The sequence below is a fragment of the Aspergillus karnatakaensis genome (genome assembly GCF_047715665.1).
Source record: "Aspergillus karnatakaensis strain CBS 102800 unplaced genomic scaffold BJY04scaffold_95, whole genome shotgun sequence".
NCBI lineage: Eukaryota > Fungi > Ascomycota > Eurotiomycetes > Eurotiales > Aspergillaceae > Aspergillus > Aspergillus karnatakaensis.
The window spans coordinates 46,615-69,767 of record NW_027395807.1 but is presented as its reverse complement, the minus strand read 5'-3'; the positions used below and the strand labels follow the sequence as shown (position 1 = coordinate 69,767).

Sequence of the window (23,153 nt, the reverse complement as noted above, 5' to 3'; positions counted from 1 at the left end):
ATTCCATCACCCTCTGCACCATGAGATTGCGAACAGATCCAGTCATGGAGTCGACTCGCGCAACTCCAAAAATGAGCACCGGTTCCACATCAGCAATAACCACCACTAGCGCTGCCCTAAATTAGAGACTGGGCCTCCTAGTCCTCCCCCAGAGCACAACTCATCAATAGCTGTCAAACTATCCATGCGAATAATGAACAAGCGCTCTTAAATTACGAAACATGCATCGTATTCATCTTCCAGTGACGTACGGATTTGACCCATTGCTTCATCAACGAAGAGCGACAGCAGCAATTTGTTGGAGAAGGGTCCCGTAGAAGAATCCTCCAGCCTGACATCACTGCATGCAGAATAATCGCGCTTGACGAATCCAATCTCAAGACAAGAAACGAAACCAGTCTCGTGCGTCGATAGACTACTTGAGCTTCAAATACGGGGCATTGCACCCGATCGGAATCCCATTTCCACCTACCACAGGAGAGATAATAATTGTCTCGGGGCCCTGAAGATGGATGACCAATGACTGCGTCTAGCAGACGGCTAATAGACAGCCATAAACACCAGGGAAAAACTAAGCCCCTCGTGGGTTTGACTGGGTGTGTTCGTGTCGAGACCAAGATGCGGGCAATCTATTGGGTCCGCCGTGGGTGACTGTGTAGGTGAGCCACGGATGTGGCCGGGGATGTGGGCCATTCAAAAGACCTTCATCACCCGATAGCTCAGCTACTGTATAAAGCCTACGTGGAAGTAATCCCTCGTCTTGTTTCAAAACCAGCGGGTATATGCACATGAACATGAAACCTGCCTCCCCCATGAGATCTGAAGCCACGCATTGCCCTCCTTCTGAATCAAAATCAAAGCCATGCAGAAGATGAATAAAAAGAATGATAACCCAAACGCCGTGGTATGCTTGCTTGCTTGCTGCTTATGATTCGACGGCCGCATATACGGAGTACAGCCAGCCAATCTAGATATTCATGCAAGAAATGATGCTCAGTCCAATCGGGAACTGTGCGGGCAAATGCCGGAAGGGCGAAATCAAGGCGATGTGATGGGGATGTCGTGTAGCATACGACATGGAATATGTAGGGTAGGAATACAGCACTGGCGCTCTTTCCAGGGGCTGAGCGTATGTAATAGAGGACTGCGTTTTCTATCGTCGCTTTGGCTGAATAAACACACTAGTCTCTTTCTTCTTCTTTCGCATCGGTGGTGGTGGGCGACCTGCGTCTCCGGGTCGTTGTGGTGGGCGAGGAGGAATCTGTAGGAAAGAGACAAAGTTGTTAGCGGCAATTCCCATTGTAGCTGGGGAAGTGATAGTGCCGACATACATTTGCAGGGCCTGGGCCTGCATGTGGACCGACCCCGGATTTATTATTATTTATTGGAGCGTACGCTGGTCCATCGCGTGAAGGTCGTACCAGATTCTAGGTCACACATCAGTCATATTTACCCAGGTTTTATAGAAAGCGGCATAGACTAACCTCCGTGTTAGGTGGAGGCACATTAGCATCGATTTTACGGCGCTGGTTCTTCGGGCCACTTGGTGCATTCCGCGGCGGACCCTTCTCGTCCTTGCGTGGTCGAGCAACTTTGGCGGCGGCGTCTGACGCAGGGGAATCGGTACGTTTTCGTTTGCCAGACCCAATTGCGCCTCCATGATCAGCTCCAGATTTCGGCTGGTCCGTTGAGACCTGGATAACAGGCACTTTAGGATCGTGTCCTCCCATCTGCTTGACTCGTTGTTTATCCGCTCGCTCCTTCTGGTTGCGAGTATGTTTGAGTTCGTCCCTCGCGATTTGCGTCCTCTCATGTTTGTTCAAAGGCTTGGTAGAACGGCAATTAGTCGAACTATGGCCAAACCCACCGCATTCCCTACAGCGCTCTGCGGTGCAGTTGAATTTTGTGTGACCGGCTTCTCCGCATCTGAAGCAACTGCCTCGTGCCATCTCTTTCGACTCTTCGTTATCACAATTATGCGTCATGTGAGAGTAGCTTCCACAAATACCACAGTTACGTGTTTCATCCAGGCCATTGCCACCTCCAGACGGTCCTTCTGGTACTGAGACTGGCGGCGTGCCCTTTCCAGATGCAGTCGTGGAGAATGGAGACTCGGAGGGAAGGTTGTCGAGAGACGTAGAAGATGGCCGAGAGACAGACCCGGCTGAAGGAGCCCTTGACGCGGCTGCAGACTCTGAACCATCCGCTTCAATCATCTCCACATTCTTGTAGCCGGTAAATTGTGGCTTTTGAAGAATTTTCGGAATATCACCGTCAGTATATACGTTTCTGCGGCGAGCGTCTTTGATTAGGCCATTCCAAAACTCTCCCTGAACAAGAGACTGCGAGTTTCCAAGAACCCAGAGAGACGACTTGGCACGAGTTAAACCGACATTCATACGACGAATATCAGATAAGAAACCAATGCCCTTGTTGGAGGCTCGCACACAAGAGAAGATGATGACCTCGCTTTCCCTACCCTGGAAAGCATCCGTAGTGTTGAAATCGATCATGTTGAAGATAGCGTTTCCGTACTTATTGGCAAATTGATTCTTCAGCTCTCTGAGCTGACCTTTGTAAGGCGTGATTATACCAATTTTGCCGGCAAAGTCGTATTCCTTGAAATCTGTCAGAAGTCGCTCATACAGCTGCATCGCAACTCTCAACTCCGCCAAGTTGATCAAAGAGTGGCCCTTAGCCGCGGACTGATGGAGACCCTGTACATCGAAGAACCGGTACGGGCTGAGAAGCTCGCTTTGATGCCAAGGGCGAGTACGAAGTTTAGCCATGTTGGGACCATCCTGTAGTTTCCCTTCATAAAACGCCGTCCGGGGGAACATGCTGATCTCCGGATGCATACGATATTGAACATCAAGTAGATGAACGTCTCGTGGATGGTTCGATTGCATTCGAACGAACAAACTTTGCTCGTACTGGTATTTCGAGGCAACTTTCGACAGGACGGTCGGGGGCAATTGCTTTGGATCTCCAACAAGAATACATTTAGAGCAGCCATATTTGAGGGGGATTAGTGCACTCAATTCAATCGACTGGGCTGCCTCATCAATGACAACAGTCTCAAATTCGATGCTCAAATTTTGGAACATCTCGTGTCCACTACCACTGAGTGTAGCGCAAATGACATGAGCCCCATCAATAATCTCTTGCTGGATACGTCGGCGGTTAAGCTCAGCATTGCGGGCCGCGGAATGATTTTGATCCCTGGCGTTATCGATCTGTTGACTCAACTGAGTCCTCCTCCTTTTCAGTAGATCGAATTCGCGCTCTAACTCATGAGGTATGGGAAGATTTTGAGCCTTGCACTGGTCCATTCTGGAGCGGACCTCCTTGAAAGCAGTATCGGTCGTCTTATGCTCATCGTAGAGTTTCTTCGAATCGTCACCAGGATCCTTACGTGAGGTCTGGTTGATTTTGGCATTGACCAGTTCGTCCAAGGTGACATCAAGAACATTAGTGTTGATGGCATCAGTTCTACCTAGACGGATGACCGACAGTTTTTCAGTGCGGCCGTGGAGAGTCTTGATGCCGTCTTTGAATCGCATGACCAACTCATCAACAGCGGCGTTACTGGGTGCACACACAAGGAGTTTCTTCGACGTTCCTGTCCTCGCTGGAGGTCGTGCACCATTTGACACGGTTGGGCGTGATATTGACACACCTTGATCGCCGAGTGCATTGGTCAAAAGAGCGCCCACAAGAGCTACAATTGTTTTCGTCTTTCCAGAACCCGGAGGGCCTTGAATCAGGGTGAACGCATCGTTGTCTAGAGCGGATTTGATAGCTTTTGCCTGAGCCGGATTGACGTTGTAATTTTCCGCTAGAGGCTTGAGACTTGCATCCGCGTAATTGAGGATGGGGGAAGGCTTGGCGGCAACAATCTCACTACAAAGATCATAGTATTGGAGAGCCATGAGAGCGCCAAATTCACGCTCCAACGGTGTCAGAGAGGTGATCTTCGCTCCGTAAATCGTGGCCCCAGGTCCAAGTGAGCTGATGAAGGGATTGCCAGGATTGACCCTGTAGGAAATCTCGACATTGCCCTTCTTCCTGTTAATACCAGAAACCCTCGCAATACAATGCGGCGCAGATGAGTTCTTGGCTGCATTGTTTGCTTTGGAAAGCAAAATCAAGTCTGCTTCGCCAATGCCTAAGTCTTTAACTTCATTGCCGGGCATTGATGTGCTGACTTCGACGAAGGAGTCTACCGATAGTCGTGTGGCGACTTTGATCTCGAATGACCTGAAAGATCCTTCCTCCTTCGCAGATTGGAAGCCTTGCCAGGCCTCAAGGATTAGAAGAGGCTCGAATGTTCTTTGATATTCAACTGGATCTCGGAAAGCGTTGGAAACAAGACTGTAATCAGTGCGTCCAGAATTAGGGGGCAGATCACCACCTGCAAAGAAGTCCCACGCAAGGATAGTTTTATGTAGCGAAGAGAGGTCCGGAGCTAGTCGAGCACGCATATCCTTTGCCGAACGTATTTGCTTGACCTTTTTAACGGGTCCTTGTATTTTCAAAGACTTCTTTTTGCTCTCTTCGTAAGCCCTTACGTTAGAATTTGAGCCCTTGGGGCCGAAGAGCTCTTTATCAAGCTCGTCCTCGCTTTCTGATTCCGACTCAGAGCCAGATGAAACCATCATGCTATCAACAGGAGCACTGTGGTCTTTCCCTCTTAATCCGAGGCCTTGGAGGGCGGAACCTTGCATAGCAGTTTGTTGGGCAACTCCTGTAAGGGCTTTCCTCTTCGCACGCGCCAACGCATCCCGATTCTTCTTAGCCTCCATTTCTGCTTTCCTTTTTTCGAGGAAATTCTGGCTTTGAGTGGCAGCAGAAATAGGAGCCACCTTCGGTTTGGATATTAGCGGAAGAGACTTTGCAGGCTTCTTAGGCTCGGCGGCAAGTCTTTGCTTATTCAATTCGACAGAACGGGAAAGCTGCACCAGGACATCATCAGAAACATCGGTCTCATCAAATTCGTCGGTTGCCCTTGACGGACTGGGCGATACTGAGTCGGCTGGCTTCGCGAACGCTGTAATCATGCTTTGCTTTTTGAGACTTGCAGTTGAAGCGGTCACCACGGGTTTCCCATAATAAGCCTCCAAAGCTCTCACAAGCTCCGCCTTATCTCTAGGCGTCAGGATCGTTTTTATGGTGGACTTGACAGCAACCCCCTCGATGAAGGCCAGAGCATCATCTTTCAGGGTCGTCACACTGAGTTCGCCGAGACGGCGAAGAACCTTGCCGACAAGCCCTACCAACGTCGTTGCAAGGTATTCATCCTTGAGTCGGAGCCACTTGACCATCCCACTGGTCGTCGCTGTCGGGGGCTTGAGAAAGTTTTCACGCGCAGCAGCCTCTTGCGCAGGATCTGCGTCGACGACAGCGCTGAGGAAAACGCCATACTGACTGAAAAGAAGGTCCGCAAATTGAATGCTGTCACGGCAGAATTCCAGCATTACTGACTTATCATTTCCGCGATGGTGCCACGACTCGGTTTCGTGAAAAATTGTCGTCAAAGCTTGCCAGAGGAACTCCCAGAGTTTCTGCAAGGAAAGTATCTCTTTGCGATCAACAAGCCTGCGAGTTCTGAGTATACCAGTCTGACTATCACAGAGAATATCCACAATATCTGTTCCAGTATGGATCATTCTTGGTGCCGAAGCAAATGTCTTCATGTTCGATATCCGTCTGAACGACCAACTGAGTCCATACATTGTTGTAGTGAAAAAAGACTGTAACAAGTGGGAGATTGCATCCCTTCGGGCGGACTGGCCACTGACGTTCTTGATCAAGTCAACAGCAGCCTGGTATGTGTTGTGATCAGCAGCGAAGAGAGCAGATACAAGAGCACTGCCCGTGTCCTGAGACTTGAAAAGTTCATCGAGATGTTCTGGCTTGAAGTCCGCAAGCCTTTCGATTACTTGGCAGGCAATGTGAGTGAGATGGCCATATATACTGTTAAAATGGTTCTTCTCCGGGCTCGCGCCACCTTTCGTAGGGAACTTCTCTAGACCAACAAGTGGCAGGATGCCGAGTAGAGCAGACGACGATAGCTGTAAATCATCTTCATTGAGATGCAGGATGACCGCATCCCATATAGATGAAGAGTACGTACTGACGCCGTGCTGAAGGGAGTTCTGCTTGAGTATGACTTCGTAGTCACTCTTCAGGGACTGACACTCGAGAGCCAATGTATTGCGGATAACGTCCATGCATAGGGTCTTTAGTTCGCGCTGTCGGCCAGACTCAACAGCAAATTGCGGAGGCTTCAGAATCGTGTTGATATACTCGCTCACAACCCCTAAGGTTTCGGATAGAACGACTCGCGCTACCGATCCTCTTGATGATTCATTATCGGTAAAACTTCGTAGCGTATGGACCAGGCTATTCAGTCCAAGATGAAAGCTATGGTAGCGCGCCAAGTTAGGGAAGCGCGACCCTTGCAGCCGATCAATAAGTTGGTAGACAAGGGACCGACAAGCTGTGGGTTGGTGCGGCCCCTTCAACGACGCCATGAACGGATTGATCCAGGACAGCATGTCTTTTAGAGCTGACTTCTCGTAAGGCTCACCATCGGTAGTCTGCATGAGAAAGGCGTCGAGCTGAGGATTATAAAAAACGAGCTCAACGATGGCCTGTGGCGATATTGTTTGCATTGCATCCCAGAAATCCACAGGGGCCTTTTCCAGGAAAAGCTGAACAGTGTTTAGAGTGAATCGTAGCCCAGGGGACTGAATAGCAAGATGTTCAACGGAGAGGCGGCATGGGTCGATTTCTAGGGCGCGAAGGTTATGAGTTATCTGTTCCTTATCCAGCTTCTGGACGATCAGCTGCATGCCACGCCAGAGCCGCTGGATTACAGCTAGTTGTGTCGGCTGCTGAGAAGCTGTTCTCAAGGTGTCAAGTAGCCCCTCTTTGATTGCCCAGTCAAACTCCGCTGTCGTGGGAGATCGTTGATACCGAATCCAGGAATGAATGGCCCAGAAGCTGCGGCTCTGGTTGGAGTCGAAAAGAAAGCGAGTGACGGCTGGAATGTAGTCCGAAACCTTGAGGGTGCGTTTAGTCTGAATTAGCTTGAACGGCTCATCGAAATACTCTGTTAGCAAGCTATCACTGCGCAGCATAGCATCACAGCTCAGCGTTTCGAAGATGGATAATAGAGATGCCCTATCCAACACATGCAGCCCGATCTGCTCCGGCGGCACCTCTTTCAACTTCGCCGTCGCCGTCGTCAGGTTCCTTGTTATGCGCTTGATATCCCACTCATCCAGCATGCGAGAAAACTTTTCGATCTCCTCATCTTCGTAATTCTCCTTCAGTTGTTCCATAAGCCATATTTTCCCCGTGTAATACTCTTTGATGCAGAGATCGCATTTCTCCAACGTGTCGTCTATTTTGCGCCAAATCCATTTCTGTACCTCCTCGTGCTCTTCAGGGTACGCCAGGATGCGCATGCAAGACAGAAACTTTTCTCTGCGGTCTTTGGCTTCCTCCACCAATTTCGCCACGCTTTTGCCGGACTCATCCACCTCAGTCTCATTATCGTATCGTGCGTGGTCGTCGTCGTGTTGGCGGGGACAAAGGATGTGGATTTCGGCCGAGAGGGCTTGAAGCTCTCTGTATCGGTATTGAGGGTCAGCAGCAGAAAATTTACAGGTGAAGCAATCAAAGCCAGTATTCGGTCCTTACGCAACACTTATGAATTCCATGGCTACTCGCAAGCAACCCTGGGGCGATATGTTCCAGAGGCGAGCAGAGGTCACACCACATTCCTCCGGCAAATGGTATATAGGTGTGTGGAAGAGGTGAGGCAGAGAACTTCCACCACAGAGAAAACTGAAAGCTTTACTAGAAGGACAGCTCAGATGGCCATAATAGCGGTTAAAACACCTGGTGGTTGCTGCGGCAGAAGCTATGCGATTTCGAAGTACGTCACCACCGAAGTGGGAGAAACAGGGAGAAACAGAGCCTGATCGAGCGATAAAGTGAGTGCTCAAGAGATCCGGAGAATTTAGAGTAGCTTGCCCCTCAAGTGTTACGTGTAATGATGCTTTGATGAGGTCGAACTGAGGAAAGAAAATAATTCCTGCAGATGGAGCGTTTTGCTGTTGGATAACTACTCAGAGGAAGGCGGTGAGGCGCGCAAACAGCCACTTTACGCGCGACGCGCGCCTCAGAAGGATTCAGGAAGACCACCTTAGCTTGCGTTCAGCTACAGTTTACGAGCAATATTCAAGAAGAATAGGGGGTCATCAAAATGATTCTTCACGACTTAATAGAGTCTCTGTAGAATTTGCAGAGTACATAACGTCCATGAACGTCCCGCTTTCGTACGCCTGCCTGTCAAACCTAGGCTTCGACGAACCCAGGCTATGTCATCGATCAAAACTATGTATAAGAAAGAGAATTAAGAGAAAGTGGATTTAAGGCAGCGCTTGAGACAATGGTGTCGGGCACAAATGCTTTTGTACAATAAAAGAAAGGTGCGGAGTATGTCAACTCGGGGTTTTGCCACAGGATAACAGCAGAGGCAGAAACGAAAATGATATGAAAGGTGCAAAAGCTTCGGATGGGAATAATAGGTATAAGAAAATGTAAAGTCGCACCCAACCACCCATATGTGTATACCGAACGCCTTCTATCGCGGGAATCGACAAATAGCGCGACAAGCGAAGTGAGAAAGAAGAAAAAGACTACTCGTCAAACGAAGATAATGAAGAGATCAGAACGCATTGGCAAGAAACCGACAAGGAGCCGTCAAAACATGATGTTAGTATATGCAGAGGTAAAAGATTGTGGCCGCATGATTGATAGAGGAGTCATTGCGGGCCCTGTAGCGGGCTATGGGGACTTTGCGGCCGGTGAGCACCAGTGGTCAAAGAGGATTCCACGCGTGCCAAATTGTTGGCGGAGGGAAAGCCATCGGCGGCATCATAACTTTGTCGGGCTCGCTCGAATGAGTGTCGCGTCCGTTCGGCGGAGGATCTCACGTAGTCGACGGCTTGCGGGTGGGGATGTCGTGTGGTGTCAATACTAGATGCATAGGTGGTTCCGTTACTACCATTCTGGCCCCGCGGATTATGCGTGCGAACCGTCGGAGCGACGGACTCTGCATAGATCTGCTGATCATCGGAAAAAGGATTTTGCCTCGTACCAGAATTAACCGGCTTTCCCAGATCGGAAGAGGCCGCAGAATCATTCGCAGACTTGGCTGCCCCTGGTACAAATGTTTCGTGCTCGTCCAGGTACTTGAATTTGCCTTGCGTAACTTGTTCTCGGATGATATCGACGTCATGAGGAAAGAACACCTTCTGAACGGACTTAATCATGAACCGGGGTAAGAGGCAAATCATGACCGTGACGAGAAGGACGACCCAGAAATCCAAGGCACCATAGGTTTCTGCAGCAGATCGATAGAATTGGCCGGACGCAGAGACGGACGAGTAGACACCGGTCCAAAAGAAGATAAGCAATGAACTGATCACGTTGATCAATACCGTCAACCAGTCCCATCTGTAGGTGTTCATGATAATGTAGGTATTGCTGGCAATGACAGCAGATGTAGCGATGAGAATTCCCGCTCGGTTTCGGTCACTGATGTCTCTTCCGGTCTCGTGCACGGGTACGGCTGGCACATACAGCATATATGGCATGTAAAAGCATATCACAGATTGATAGAACCCGTCAAGCATATACAGCCTAGGATCGATTAGTCATGCAATGGACGATGAGATTAGAGCAAGAACATACCAAAATTTCGTTTGAGACCACTCTAGCCTTTCAATACCCCTCATATACAGCTGCGGGACGGCAAGCGAGACTTTGTCGTCTACATCCTGATCGAAGATACCCATTAAAATAACAGGTAACGAAGTAAAAGCGACGTTAACCAGGACGATGTAGGTATAATCGAACAGATACGAGCCATCGAAGTCATTGTAGATCGAGTACCAGAAAAGTGCGAAAGTCCAGACCAAATTCTGTAATCATAGTCAACCGAAGCTCATAGAAGGGTTTCTCACAAAATTGTTTACCTTGTAAAAGAAGTTGGCAGTCGTTTCACCCAAACGGCGATACGACCAACGCCCGTGGACAAGTACAAGGCGTTGCAAGAACCGAAACTGTCCGATGGCGTAGTCGGCCGACATGGCAGCTTGTCTACCTTCTTCACCAATGATACCAACACCAACGTCAGCTGCTTGAATCATGGCAACATCGTTTGCGCCGTCACCAATGGAAAGAGCCATGATATTGAGACCTTCCTTCACGAGTTTAACAACTGCCGCTTTCTGTGCAGGGCTGACCCGACAGCATAAAACAGACTTGCACTGCTTACAAAGAAGAAGGAACCTTTGTTTCATTTCGTCGCTGAGCATCAACTTCAATGTTTCACCATCGATGACAACGGCATGGGTAGCAAAAGGCGGACTGTGGTCCTTACGAGCAGCAAGAAGCTCCTCGTCAGATCCGGTTAATCCGAATTTCTGCAGATGCTCATCCAGCTCGCGAGATGCTTGGTTTCGTTGATCTTCACCGGTGTTGAGGACGATCAATTCCATTTCGTTGGTCAGAAGGTTGCATGAGAAACCAATGTTGATGGCGGTCTCAACTTTATCGCCAGTGAGAACCCAAAGCTTGATGCCCGCTTCAGCCAACAGAGAGATAGTGTCGGGTACGCCATCCTGCAACTTGTCTTCGATAGCTGTGCCTCCAATGAGCATGAGATCTTGTTCAATGGCGCTTGCCACGTTCTCAAGTTTTTCTTCACGGTCTGTGAGCGCTGCGGCAGCGATATCGTGCTCCTTGCTCCAGGCCCGGTAATCCTCCTCAGAAAGCTCTCTATCTGCGACGCAAAGAGTTCGTAGACCTTCACGAGCAAACACCTCCAAGTGCGAAGCGGTGTCCTTGCGAAGCTGCTGTTGTCTTCCGGGGGCCAGGCGTGAATAGATGATGCTGTCCGCGCCCTTGCAGAAAAGCCGTATACTACCATCGGGCATGCGAACAATGGCACTCATTCGTTTCCTAGTAGAGTTGAACTCTAAAGTGTTTAGGACAGTGTACGTCCGTTCTTCGCCCATTACATTCAAGATGAGGTCATCGTTTGATCTCCCAAGCAAGGTATAACCAAGATCGCGCGCCGTACCGACCAGGGCTGCCTCGTCCGGTGATTGTGCCCTGAACTCGATTTGCGGGGGGTCTCCAGGGGTATGTTCAGTGATCACTGAATGGCAAAGGGCAAGAGCAAGCATGAAATGTTCCGTAGCGCGACTCTGCGCCTCTCCAGACTGGCCATTCATATCGGCCACATACTCTGAGGAAACAAACGTCAAATTCTCGTCGCGTAGATATGGATTGTCATGCCTCTCTCGAAGCATCCCAATCATCTTAGTTGTGTCCTTGGCTATCTTTGCGCGAGCTCGGGCAGCTTCGGCGTCAGCATCGCCACCTTCTCGGCGCACAATGCCGATTTGAGCCTCTGTAAAAGCTTCGCCATATGAAACTCCGTTGACTGTGCATTTCTTGAAGTCCATGACATTCTGGGTCAGTGTGCCGGTCTTATCTGAAAAGATGTATTCAATCTGTCCCACGTCATCTGAAATGTTCCATGTCTTCGGTACGCAAGCAATTCCGAGCTTTTCATAGTACATGAAGACATCACTATGAATGAAGATGGCCTGGGCCGTGCGGACGATTTCAAGCGAGATATAGAGGGAGATGGGCACCAAGTTTTGAAACAGAATAAGGGCAACCCAAAAAGTGATAATACCAGTTACTGCGGGACTGGAACCATAGGCGTCCTCAAAATAGTTGAGAGATCTGTCATCAGCGCTCCAGGCCACACCATTGACGATGGCGGAAACGAGGCACATGGCGAACAAGATGATGAAGTTGTAAATGACGTTCCAGTTGAGGTCCTTAGCGAGCTGTGGCCTCTTGCTTGGCGTTTCACCCGAATTAAGCATAATCTTGGTCTCAATGCCAGTGAAAACAACAATGCCAAGTACCCATTCGGTATTGCGAAGAGAACAGCCACGTAGCAGTAGGTTGTTGATTGTAATCGGTTCCACCATTTCCTTTCGGGGGGCGTCAGGGTAGTCGGGATCACGTTGATCCCAGCGCAAGGCACCGTTGTAGGCGTACAAATTGGGGTGGGGCGCTTCACTCTCAATAATGAATTCCGATCTCTCACAATCACGAGCATGCCGGACCTTTCGGCCACAGTTGAGAGCATGTCGGACTTTCAGGTTGGTCTCGCCGTCCAGACTCTTGGTTTCCACGTAGCAAGCGCCATCAGGGTCTGATGTTGACAACACAACAACATCCGCCGGAATTTGGTCACCGTTATACAGTCGCACAAAATCGCCAACCTGCAGACTCTTCCAATACTCGCGCTTGAATCGTGCGTTCCCAGTGATCTGTTTGGACATGTCCACCACACTGCCAGCCTTTTTGGCAAATCCTAAAGAGCTTTCGGAGGGAACCATGCTCGCACGAGCTTTATCGGGGTGTAGAAATTGACTGGATTGTGGACTTGCAAGAGGCCAATCCGGGCGGGCATCTGGTACCGGAGAAGGAACAGGGGTCATCTGAATAGCTTCGTCTTGCCCGTGATCACCATGTTCCGATTCCATGGAGGCTCTCGGAGAAGCAGTAGTGAGAAAGGAGGCGCGGCGCTCAGCATCGCCGGCTTGTGAGTCCTTCTTGTTTTTCGAGAACAAGACTCGAAGTTTCCGATATGTCCAGATAGTCGCTCGGGTAGAAGCCTTCTTGATCCGTCGCCACAAAGAAACATTGTCTGCAGTCGAATTGACGTTGTTCCATTCAATCAATCGATATGCCGGGGAGTTGTTCAATTCAGTGTCGAGTACCGTTCGGCGCCAATCTTCAATGGCATCTTTTATAGCCGTAAGAACAACGATGACTATCAGAGGCACGGCATTGAGCGCGGGGTTGTCGACACCGAAGATAGCGAAGAACTAACATCACAGGAATATCAGCTTTGCACAGGCTCTGAATTGTTGGTGTGGAGGCACGGAGCTTACACTGAGGATAATGATGAAAAGGAAGTAGACGTTCGCAATATTTTGAAATTGAAACCATAAATTTTTCGGAACGAAAGTCAGAGGCGTATACTTCGCTGTCCGAACCTTATTTCGCGGGTAGTTCGCTTTGGGGTGACCATCTTCGTCTCTTTCCGACTCAGGAAGCGGAATGTTGACATAAATCTTCCTGTTCCCTGCGTCTGGAGCAAGTGGTGACTCTGCGGGTGAATTGGCAGCAGCAGACCTTCGCTTTTCATCCCTCAATTCTGAGCGCTTGTGCAAGCGATCCATAATCGAAACGCGTTTCCGCATGCCTCCGGCACCGGTAGCTCGTGTTGTCGCCCATCTTTGACGCTTTGTCGGAGTCGAGATATTACTGTCCACAGATCGAAGGGGAGGTGGTGGGAGTTCGTTTCCATCCGCGTCAAAGCCGACCGAAGCCATTTTGAATCAAGTTTGTCCGTCAGGACGCTGGGCCAGACAATAATGTCGTCTATTGTACGAGGGAGCCTCCGCTCCGGCGAGCCGATCCCGACAGCGCGGCCAATCCCCCGAAGATCTCAATCGAAATCGCGCGATCGGAGTTGATGCGGGTAGATGCAGAGCAGTTGAAATAGGATTCCGCGACCGGTAGTCGTTATTAATATGATAAGGCGATCGGGTAGGGAGTCGAGACGAGAAAAGGACGTTCGGCAGTAGACACAACACGGGGGGCTAGAAGCTCGAGAGGGAAAAGATAAACGAACGAAGGAAATCAAACAGCATGAGGCATCAGTATGCTAAATGAAAGTTATATAGAAGAGAAGAGTATGCAGAGGAACAATCCTCACGTCCTGGGAGGAGCTGAAGAGGAGATGTGGGAGATTGGGCGAGAGCAAGAACCGTTAAGGACAGCATTTCTGAGTCGCTGACAGACACTACCTGGATCGAAGCGCGGGAAACGAGGAACGTGTATTACCAAGCCATTACCGGCTGGGAGGCTCGTTTGGGTGCGCATCACTGCCGCATTACCGTCATAATACTTACATAAAGATGTACAAAGCACCCTCCTCCGCCGCAATCCGAGTTTAATTTTAAAACTACTCTACATGCGAGATCGCGTCGAACTAAGCTTGACAAGCTGATTCACCGCTGCCTGCACAAGTCTGCAAAACAGGATAGGTTTCTCACCCAAGAATATTCACAGCCCGAGGGCCCAGCTGACTTGAGAGAGTAGTCGCAGGGCAGAGGCGCATAGTTATCCAGCTCTTCCGGTAATTTATCAGTGTACCCAATGGTACCATAGATACCGCAGGCTGGAACTCCCACGAGGAACCTCCAGCCTTGACAGGATATGGTTCCCACGCAAAATCCTTGAAAATGTGGCAACTCCCTTATGCTGGCCTACGCAATAATGCTGGCACAAGCATCATTGCGTGCGCCCAAAGCCCGGTACTGATGGAGGAGACTTGGGGACGCCAAGGGTGTCAGAAGTGAAGAATTCTTAATAATCAGCAACCGTTTACGGTTTTCGACCCCGAATCTACAAGCTGCCGGCATTCGGACCCTCTGCAGACCCGTGAACTGATGACAACGACCAGCATCTCGAGTTTCCGTTTTCCCAGCTCGGATTGGACCTGAACCGATGCCTATTATTGTCACATCGTGAACCCTTCATTCGTGTCAAAAACCTGACCCTCTGTGTCAAATTGTCAATCAACTCCATACTTCAGTCTTGGACGTATTATTGACGCTGAAACCAGCTAAACTTGGTATGGAATAGTGCCGGGTCAGCATGGATGGTGACGCGAAACTGCTCCACCTATCGCAGAGGCAAGCTTGATCACACAGCCCTGACAGCGCTGAAGTTATCCTTTTTTGAGCTTCTTCTGAGCTGATGGAAGCAAGACGGTCGAGCCACACTGCCACAGCGAGCGACGAGAAATACGAGCGCGACCTTGAGCGCATGGGAGCGAGTTATCAGGTTCCAACTTGTCCGAATCTGATAACCTTGGCGCCTATACTTCATCGCTAGACCGGTCTCGTTGAAGCTCCGCCCGTCTCCGGACTCCCGAGCTCATATTATTCTGCTCTCCTCCCCCTTTTCCCTCCCCTGCCGCGCAGAGGCTCAGGCCGCAGTCCGATTCTCCGATTTCTGAGTCGACGACTCTAGACGACGAGATTTCGTACTCCGGAGTATGTCCGTTAGCGCGACTCCGTTCAACGCGTACTCATGGCACATCGTGATTTCACAACCCTTCATAAGGGTTTGATCTTCGCTCCCGAGGCTGTCATCTCGAAACTTTCGATTTACTTGGCCCCCATCCACAAGAAAGCATTGCGTGGCATGTTAATCAGCGATTAACTACAACATCGCCTGTATTTAACAGTCATGCAACCCTCACTAAGCGCCTTTGCTTCACGATAAGCCCGAATGGCAATGCAGATATCAACACTGCCCGTGTGTATGTTTAAGACCATACAGAGTATTTTGAATGGAACCGTTCAGGCTGGCCGCTGACATATGGGCGACAGGGCGGGCTAAGGGCTGGCGTCTCTTCCGATTAACCATGAACTTTGGTGGAGAATGGCGGTGCGATCGGAGGAGAGGATCGACACACAAAGAGGGGCGGAAAGTTCCAAGTTTCCCCCGCAGGGCTGTTCCAAAACGGTCCAAACTCGAGACCAATTGATTCGATCTTGGACTGTACTGTAAGTCTGTAACAGCGCCTGTTCCAGGCGGCATGCCATAAGTCACCCTCCACGTACTCTGTAGCTCAAGCTACATAGTCAGGATGATGAGAGCAATGTACGATTACGAATATGCGTAGCATTTTATTAGGCAGTACCTGAATATTATTGGCCGTCATATGCAGGCATATATCCCCTCCCCCGCTTATAGTGCCTACCTGGTCCTGATGCACTTAACGAATATATTTTTGGAACCAATAACTTTGTACCCGGGCAAACAGCTTCCAGAGAACCCTTCTGGCTACGAGATATCCAATAAACTGCATAGTACAAAGAGGTTGAATTTGCGCTAGTTCTGAAATCATGTTCATGGTTTTGATTCAGAGCCATAGTACGGAGTACTAATATCAAGCATAAAGTTTATTCTGCATCGGCTCCAGTACTCCATATAGTTCACCTGACGATCGAAGCGCTCAGTCCATCGCAAGGAACAAAGAACACTACTGTAGCTGCCTTACCACTGGGGGAGTGGAAACTTGAAACTTGAAAAGTTGAAAGAGACAAAGAAAGTGGGGACCTGTAGTAGATTTGGATATATAGGTCATGTGATCGCGCGATCCGCTCTACGCGTCCGACGTGCATGTCGCCAGGCAATAAAGTTAGCGAGCTTCAGGCTGAGGACTTCATTCCCCTAGATCAAACACCCGGCATGTCTTCTCCGCGAAAAATCACCAATTATTTCAAGCGTCCGAGCTTTGCCGTCGCCGCTCGAGATACGCGGTCAAACTCTCCGGCAGAGGACCCCGCGCCGGCCACTCAATCCTCTCCGCTCACTGAACTCTCACAACTACTACCGTCGGATTTTACCGCCCCGGATACCCCAGATGGTCCATCTTCCCAGCTCAAAAGGTCGTTATTTCTCTCTGCGGAAGAGCCCGAGGACAATGACCCAGCGCTGCAATCGAGCTTCCAGAGTGCCGGAAGTGGAACACCATTTAGTTCGTCTCAGCGCGTTATCAAGAAGGGCAAGGAGGTTGTTATTGACTCTGACGGCGACGAAACCGACTCTGTAGACTCACTGCCTAACCCAGACACACTCTTTGCGCAAGTCCTGACCCCTACGGCCCCAAAACCGGAGAGTGAAATGGACGACGATGCCATCGTGTCGAATCTACTGCGTCCGCGGAAGAAATTGAGGCCGGGGACTTTCAAAGCTCCTCCTGTGTACAAGAATTCTCTAGAGTCCCTAGTCGTGGAGGCGGTCTCCGAATATGACACGGAAGCTGGAATCGCAAAGCTGAAAGCTGAGCGTGAAGCTCAAGCTGCGCGTGAAAACGACAGCGCGAATGCTCTTACTGAAGACGCCATCGCGTCTGCTTTAGGTGGTGGCACCGAGGATGGAACTAGCTTTCAACGTCTGCTCGATGCTATGAAAAGAACAGAAACCTTCGACCTGGCAAAGTCGTGGTCCTTCTTTGACCTCCAAACACCTCTCCCTTCTCCTCCAGACTTTCCACGCGACTGCGTTTGCCCCGGGACATACATGGCTACACTACGAGGTCAGCAGAAGTCTGTTCATTATTGCCGTTCCTGCGAGTGCTAACGATCCACAGAACCCGGATCTCGGGAGCGAGCTTTCTGCTCAGGGATCATTGATTTCGCCTTGTCGAGGGACCTTTTGGCGGACGATTTAATCAAGTGGATATTTCATTCAAGTTAGTCGTGTATCTATATATCGCGCAGGGGTCTTGCTTACATCGCTTAGTACCTTCTGAACCTCGGGACAATCTGAGACATGCTTACTGCAGGGCGTTCAAGGTTTGTAATCTCCGTCGGTGCAAGGCTTCCGACAAGCTAACGATCTCCAGCGCACGACAGCAAGACGTATGAAACTGCTCATACGACCAGAAGACGTCGACACGCTATTCTGGCAGATGAGTGCAAGGCCTGAAGTGCTGGTCTTATCCGACCCAATCATCCCAGATAAACAGCCTCCAAGCCGTGATACTCTGGAGTCGCAACGTCCACATCACAAAGCATTAATATCTATTCTCGACGTCTTCCGTGACACCGCAGATCTGTTAGTGAACTATACGCATAAAGCGAACCTCCACTGACAGCTCTCAGTTTTGCAGACGACACGCGAGAGCGCATCCTCAGTATTCTCCTACGCCTTCCCCTCGATGCCTCTCTTACCCGCCATACTATCTTATGCTCGGAACTTGAGAGAACTATTACAGCTGTTCTTGATGCGGTTCCCGATTATGTGGCTGATGATCTGGTAAGATTGAGATTAAACCCTCTAGGAGAATCTCTGATTGACATTAAATAGGCAAATGATATCTGCAGCACTGCCCATGCCACACTTAAAGACGCAGAACTACAAAGTCGCCTCCTGGAACATATCGCCCCAGCAAACGACTGGATCGCAACACTCAGACGCCGTCTTGCCTACATATTCCTAACAGACAACCCGATAGCCGAACCTCTAACTCCAAACAAGAAGTCTTCAATCCACAGGATCATTATCATCCTCAAGGATCCCCGTTTTGACGTAAAGCGCTACAAGAGGAAGGGCCAACCCGAGTACGACTACGGCGAGCTTACTGCTGTCACAACCTTCCTCAACATCATTGTCGACTCCGGCTGGTCAGAGACAAAGTTTGCCGACGAGCGTGCGGAAGACGAATTCAATGGCGCGGTTGACAATCTTGCTGAACGAGTGAAAAAGATCTTCTCCGCCATTGAAGATGCAGGTGCTTCTCATCTTAAGCGGACTCTAGCCAAGGAAGCTCTGGAATCCCTTCACTACCGCATTGTGTATGCTGTGAGGACGAAGCCGCCGCCAAAGAAGACGTTGTTTGGACAGCACGATCCGCAGCCGAAGACCCAGAATCTGCTCAAATACGTTAAGAAGAAGCAGGTCGTGATCTTGAGTGATAAGCCAGGATCATGAAAGTGCTATACAGACATGCACTTTTCATTGTCGAACGCTTGGAGAAACACACAGCCCTACACGAAGAACATCTGCTCGACAGCTCGGCGACATTCGCTTAGAATTAGCCACTTCTATATGCAAGGCACAGTATCATCTCGCTCTGTATATGTACTCTGTATATCACGGGCGAACGCTACTTGCAACCTTGGAAGCCAAACTCCCTCTGTGGATAACCAGCTTTACCAGCCTCACCTTCCGCAACCCCATTGCCGGTCAATCAATGGCTTACGCGAAATAATTACCATGACTATTGGAAAGTATGCATTCCCGGCTTTCCCATAACATATCACCAATATGAGAATAGTTGGGCCTCTGACAGATCACTAGTGGTCACTGCGATTGCGAAACTGGATGTGATATTCTTCATCTGCTTCTATTCCTTGTCAATTGGCCATATTTTTCCATCAGCAGTGGCCATATATGATACTCGAATACCGATGTCCAGGAAGAATGTTAATTTGACTATTGCGCTCCTGGACGATATCAAGAGTCATATGAAAGTCAGGCTTCTATAGTAACCGTCCAAATGCCTCTAGGCCAGCTTAACAAGTCCTCCATCGAATCTGCTCCTACCGAAGTGATTTAAACAACGAACTTCGTAGAATGTTTACGAGTCATTTCAAACGACAACAGAACAACATCGTATATAGGCATGCTAATCTTCCATAGGATAACCGCGGAAGTCACAACAGTAAACAGATGAAAGTTACATAAATACAGGTGAGGTAACTAAACGAGGCAACGCTGATTTCGAATTTAAACTAGAACGACATCTTATGGTCTAGCGCTCTAGTCGTGGAACCGCCGGTTTTCGTTCTTGCCGAAGAGCGTCTCCCTGACGACGGGCAGAGCGTCGATTTCAAGTAGTCGCAGGCGCTCCTCGAAGGTGTTGTTAATTTCGATCTTGCCGTTTCCGCCAATAATGACCACGCCGCCGGCGCTGGAAAGGAGGTCAGTAACAACGTCAAATTGGTAGAGATATGAAGGCCATAACATACTTCTCATTCGGCAGCGGCTCGTTCTCGTCCAGCTTCACGGTCACTTCCTTGCCGACGGTCTCCTTGAATTCCTTCTCCGCCTCTCCGATCGCCTTCTTGATTGCGTCGGTGTCCTTCTTCCTCGCGCGAATCTCCACAGTCGATTCGTTCAGAGAATAAAGACCCTCCAGGATCAACCCCTTCAGCACAGTCTGGTACTTCTTGGCATCCTTCGCGGCGACACCTGAGATCTTACCACGAGCTTCCTCAAATAGCTCATCGAGGAGCTCCTGACGGGAGGAGAGTACACGGAGACGGGTACGGTTCGAGAGAGTGGAGCGGGTGATTTGTTGGGACATGGCGGCCTGCTTGAACTTCTTCTCGTAGAGGGTATCGATTGCGGCGGTTTCCTGGCGGACGAGCTTCGATTTCTCAATGGCGAATTCCTCATCGGCCTTCAACTGGATTTCGCGAGCTTTCTCAAGAGCTTCCTGCCTGATGAAGGCAGTCATCTTACGGAGCTCACCTTGCACCTAACCATTGTTTTGTATGAGCTTGGGGATACGGTTGCCTATTGGGGTGGGAGCGCGGTGTACCTGGTCATCGGAAAGAGCATGACTTTGCGACATTTTTGCGGTTGTAATGAGCTGCAGCTAGAGCTATGTTCGAGGGTATACGACAACGAGAGGGGAGCTGGGTGCGGTGCGGGCTGAGCTTGGTCTGGTTGAGGTTGGACAAGTTAGCGTTGCTGTGGAGCACGAGGGTATTCGAAGCATGTGGCAGGGTCAGAAGGCGTTTGGCATGCGGGGCATAGTCACCTAGACAAGTCTACTGTAGTATTTCTGGGGATTGCGAGGGGCACAGCAGGCTGGATGAGGGAGAGGTCGGCGTGCAGTTGGGGACGGATGCTTAGTCGGTTTGGATGACTTGGCGGGTGAACTTGAATCCCGCCCGCATCCATGAGATCACTCTTTGTCTCCATCCCTTGAAGCAGCATCTCGCTCTCCTCTCTCCTCTTCTCTTTAATAGCTCCGAAGCTCTCCAATACACTCGATTATGGCCTACTATTCTTTCTGTGCCTCCGCCCGCCTTGTCTAATGCTGTGGTGTTCGACTCTATTGTCCTCCCCACTCTGCCCCAATGCATGAGGGTACCCCGTGATGGGCAATCTCGGTGACCTGTCACCCCAGGGGAGTGTCGCGGTAAGTCTACTAGGGCATAGAGCTCTCTTCTGTCCACCAAATCTAACGCGGACTGGTCCTACAGATCGGGGTTCTTGTCGGGTTGATCTCGGCGAGCCTCCAAGCGATCGGACTGACCCTCCAACGCAAGTCGCATATTCTCGAAGACGAGAAACACCCTTATGAAATCCGAAGGCCACCCTACAAGCGTCGAAGATGGCAGGTATGGATGAATAGCCGGCCCAAGGGCTCCATCATGCTGATATGTTGTAGCTGGGAATGTTGATGTTTGTTGTTGCCAACATCGTCGGGAGTACGATTCAGATCACTACACTTCCGTTGCCTGTACTCTCGACGCTTCAAGCAGTCAGTCCTTTGATCCTCAAAAATTTCGATTCATTACTGATTGCGCTCTCTAGTCGGGTCTCGTTTTCAATACAATTTATGCAACATTGATTCTAGGTGAAGCGTTCACCCGATTCTCGCTGATCGGCACACTCTTGGTGTGCGGCGGCGCTGTGCTTATAGCGGTTTTCGGGGCCATCGGAGAGCCGGCGCATACCCTTAATCAGCTTCTCGAGCTCCTTCATGGGCGGAATTTTATACTTTGGATTGCTGGGACGGGCGTACTCTCGCTATTGATCTTCGCCACGTCGAAGTTCCTGGATATCCTAGCATCGCAGCGTTCGAAACATCCGACGTTCCGAAACTCGTACGTGGCACGACTGAGCATATCGCATGGGCGTGCGCGGCTCATACGCGGATTATGCTACGGCTCGGTAAGCGGCATCTTATCAGCCCACACGCTCCTCCTCGCCAAATCGGCCGTGGAACTACTGGTTCGGACAATAGTGGACCGCCATAATCAATTCAACCGCTGGCAGTCATGGGTAATTCTGCTTTCAATGGTCGCAATTGCTCTTTTGCAATTGTACTATCTTCATAGAGGTCTTAAGCTTTGCAGCACCAGCATCCTCTACCCGTTCGTCTTCTGCGTCTACAACATTATTGCTATCCTCGACGGCTTAATATACTTCCGCCAAACGTCCAGGCTCTCGAAACTGCATGCTGGTCTCATCGCATTGGGCACAATCATTCTTTTGGCCGGTGTGCTTTGTCTGTCGTGGCGATTGGAAGACATTGACAGCCATGCGCCTATGGCGGTTGTCGGTCCATCCCAGGCCGCCATAGGCCCCGGAATGGCTGCTATCGATGAGACAACCCAAACGCCTGGCGTGGAGCTTGACGATGAAGAGGAGCAAATTGGTGAAAGAGAACCACTACTTCGATCAAAACATTCCCTTCACGACACAGCCCGTCAGCGCGCCCCCAGTCTCCCTATATACTCTACAGTGCCCAAACGGTCGTCCACCTCATCAGACATGGACTCGGCTTCTATCTGGGCCGAACTAGACGACTCCGACGTGGAAACAATTGGCACTGGCCCGCGAGCCTCCACCCTTTCTCGTTCGCTCCTAAACCGCCCGCGCAGCAAGAGCAGTGCTCTCCGTTTACCATCGGGCTGGAGTACCCACCGGATTCCCCAGTCCGTTCAAGAGGCTCCCGAATCACGAAGAACATCTTTCTCTGGGCCTGGAAGTCGGCTCACTCTCCCCAAACGAAGAACATTAGGCCCTTCCTCGGCTACTAGAGACCCGAATTTCACCGGATACGGGACCGTACCCTCGAACACCTCACACCCACCAGACCAATATCAAGGACACTCCAACCCTCCAAAAAGTCTCCTCGCGGGCTCGAGGAACATCTGGAGAACAGGCCTCCGATACCTGTCCCGTCTGGCAGGCCAGGGAGGTAGACAGCAACAACCACGAAATCAGGACCCAGAACGAGAGCCACTTGACCCCGAAGCAAACCCTATCACACCTTCTAACCGGCATTTCCCAGAGTCATAATATACCCAACCCAGGCGGTCCTTTTCCTTCCCTTCCTTGCCTTTTCTATAGTAAATCTACCATCCCCGCATTTACCCTCTTTCCTTCATACTTAGAAGAAGGCTCGGGACTGCAGCTATAAGAACACAGAACAGAGAAATGTACAATACAATACATACACAGACCAGAAATCTACCTATACATCATACCATATCTATATTATATCATGTCATGTCACGGTGTCTCTCAACTTTTGCTTCTCCTGTTTGGTATATACTATACGATGTATGCATGCACTGGTTATATACATGTACCTCTTTCAACTATGATCCCCACCTACTAAAACCTAGAGTAAACCTCGACTCATGCCG

The 23,153-nt window shown here is 50.1% G+C and overlaps 5 protein-coding genes across 5 annotated transcripts; 2 read left to right on the top strand and 3 right to left on the bottom strand.

Moving 5' to 3' along the window:
* Positions 1 to 1,153: 1,153 nt before the first annotated feature.
* BJY04DRAFT_224621 (putative tRNA-splicing endonuclease) lies at positions 1,154 to 7,730 on the bottom strand (the record flags this gene model as incomplete). Its single annotated transcript, XM_073718023.1, has 4 exons — positions 1,154 to 1,261; positions 1,332 to 1,427; positions 1,485 to 7,638; positions 7,711 to 7,730. 4 exons carry the CDS (start codon positions 7,728 to 7,730, stop codon positions 1,154 to 1,156), a joined length of 6,378 nt encoding a protein of 2,125 aa, XP_073564663.1.
* Positions 7,731 to 8,644: 914 nt separating this feature from the next.
* BJY04DRAFT_173653 (uncharacterized protein) lies at positions 8,645 to 13,671 on the bottom strand. The gene is made up of 4 exons (XM_073709281.1): positions 13,065 to 13,671; positions 10,056 to 12,998; positions 9,772 to 10,001; positions 8,645 to 9,720 (listed from the first exon to the last, which is right to left on the bottom strand). Exons 1-4 carry the CDS (start codon positions 13,506 to 13,508, stop codon positions 8,841 to 8,843), a joined length of 4,497 nt encoding a protein of 1,498 aa, XP_073564662.1. The 5' UTR covers positions 13,509 to 13,671; the 3' UTR covers positions 8,645 to 8,840.
* Positions 13,672 to 16,415: 2,744 nt separating this feature from the next.
* Positions 16,416 to 18,690, top strand: BJY04DRAFT_233253 (uncharacterized protein; the record flags this gene model as incomplete). The annotated part of the gene is made up of 6 exons (XM_073719934.1): positions 16,416 to 17,293; positions 17,348 to 17,449; positions 17,500 to 17,552; positions 17,603 to 17,814; positions 17,862 to 18,015; positions 18,067 to 18,690. Exons 1-6 carry the CDS (start codon positions 16,444 to 16,446, stop codon positions 18,688 to 18,690), a joined length of 1,995 nt encoding a protein of 664 aa, XP_073564661.1. The 5' UTR covers positions 16,416 to 16,443.
* An 831-nt stretch (positions 18,691 to 19,521) lies between these two features.
* BJY04DRAFT_224618 (H(+)-transporting V1 sector ATPase subunit E) lies at positions 19,522 to 20,338 on the bottom strand (the record flags this gene model as incomplete). The annotated part of the gene is made up of 3 exons (XM_073718022.1): positions 19,522 to 19,672; positions 19,731 to 20,242; positions 20,306 to 20,338. 3 exons carry the CDS (start codon positions 20,336 to 20,338, stop codon positions 19,522 to 19,524), a joined length of 696 nt encoding a protein of 231 aa, XP_073564660.1.
* A 531-nt stretch (positions 20,339 to 20,869) lies between these two features.
* Positions 20,870 to 22,803, top strand: BJY04DRAFT_211752 (DUF803 domain protein; the record flags this gene model as incomplete). Its single annotated transcript, XM_073714450.1, has 4 exons — positions 20,870 to 20,911; positions 20,976 to 21,113; positions 21,164 to 21,256; positions 21,310 to 22,803. The coding sequence occupies 4 exons, from the start codon at positions 20,870 to 20,872 to the stop codon at positions 22,801 to 22,803; spliced, it is 1,767 nt and encodes a 588-aa protein (XP_073564659.1).
* Positions 22,804 to 23,153: the final 350 nt, after the last annotated feature.

Coding starts and splice junctions, on each gene's coding strand:
- BJY04DRAFT_173653 (XM_073709281.1), bottom strand. CDS start 13,508: ATGGCTTCGGTCGGCTTTGACGCGGATGGAAACGAACTCCCACCACCT. Junction 12,999..13,064: donor TTTTCATCATTATCCTCAGT/GTAAGCTCCGTG, acceptor CTGTGATGTTAG/TTCTTCGCTATCTTCGGTGT. Junction 10,002..10,055: donor CTGCCAACTTCTTTTACAAG/GTAAACAATTTT, acceptor CTATGATTACAG/AATTTGGTCTGGACTTTCGC.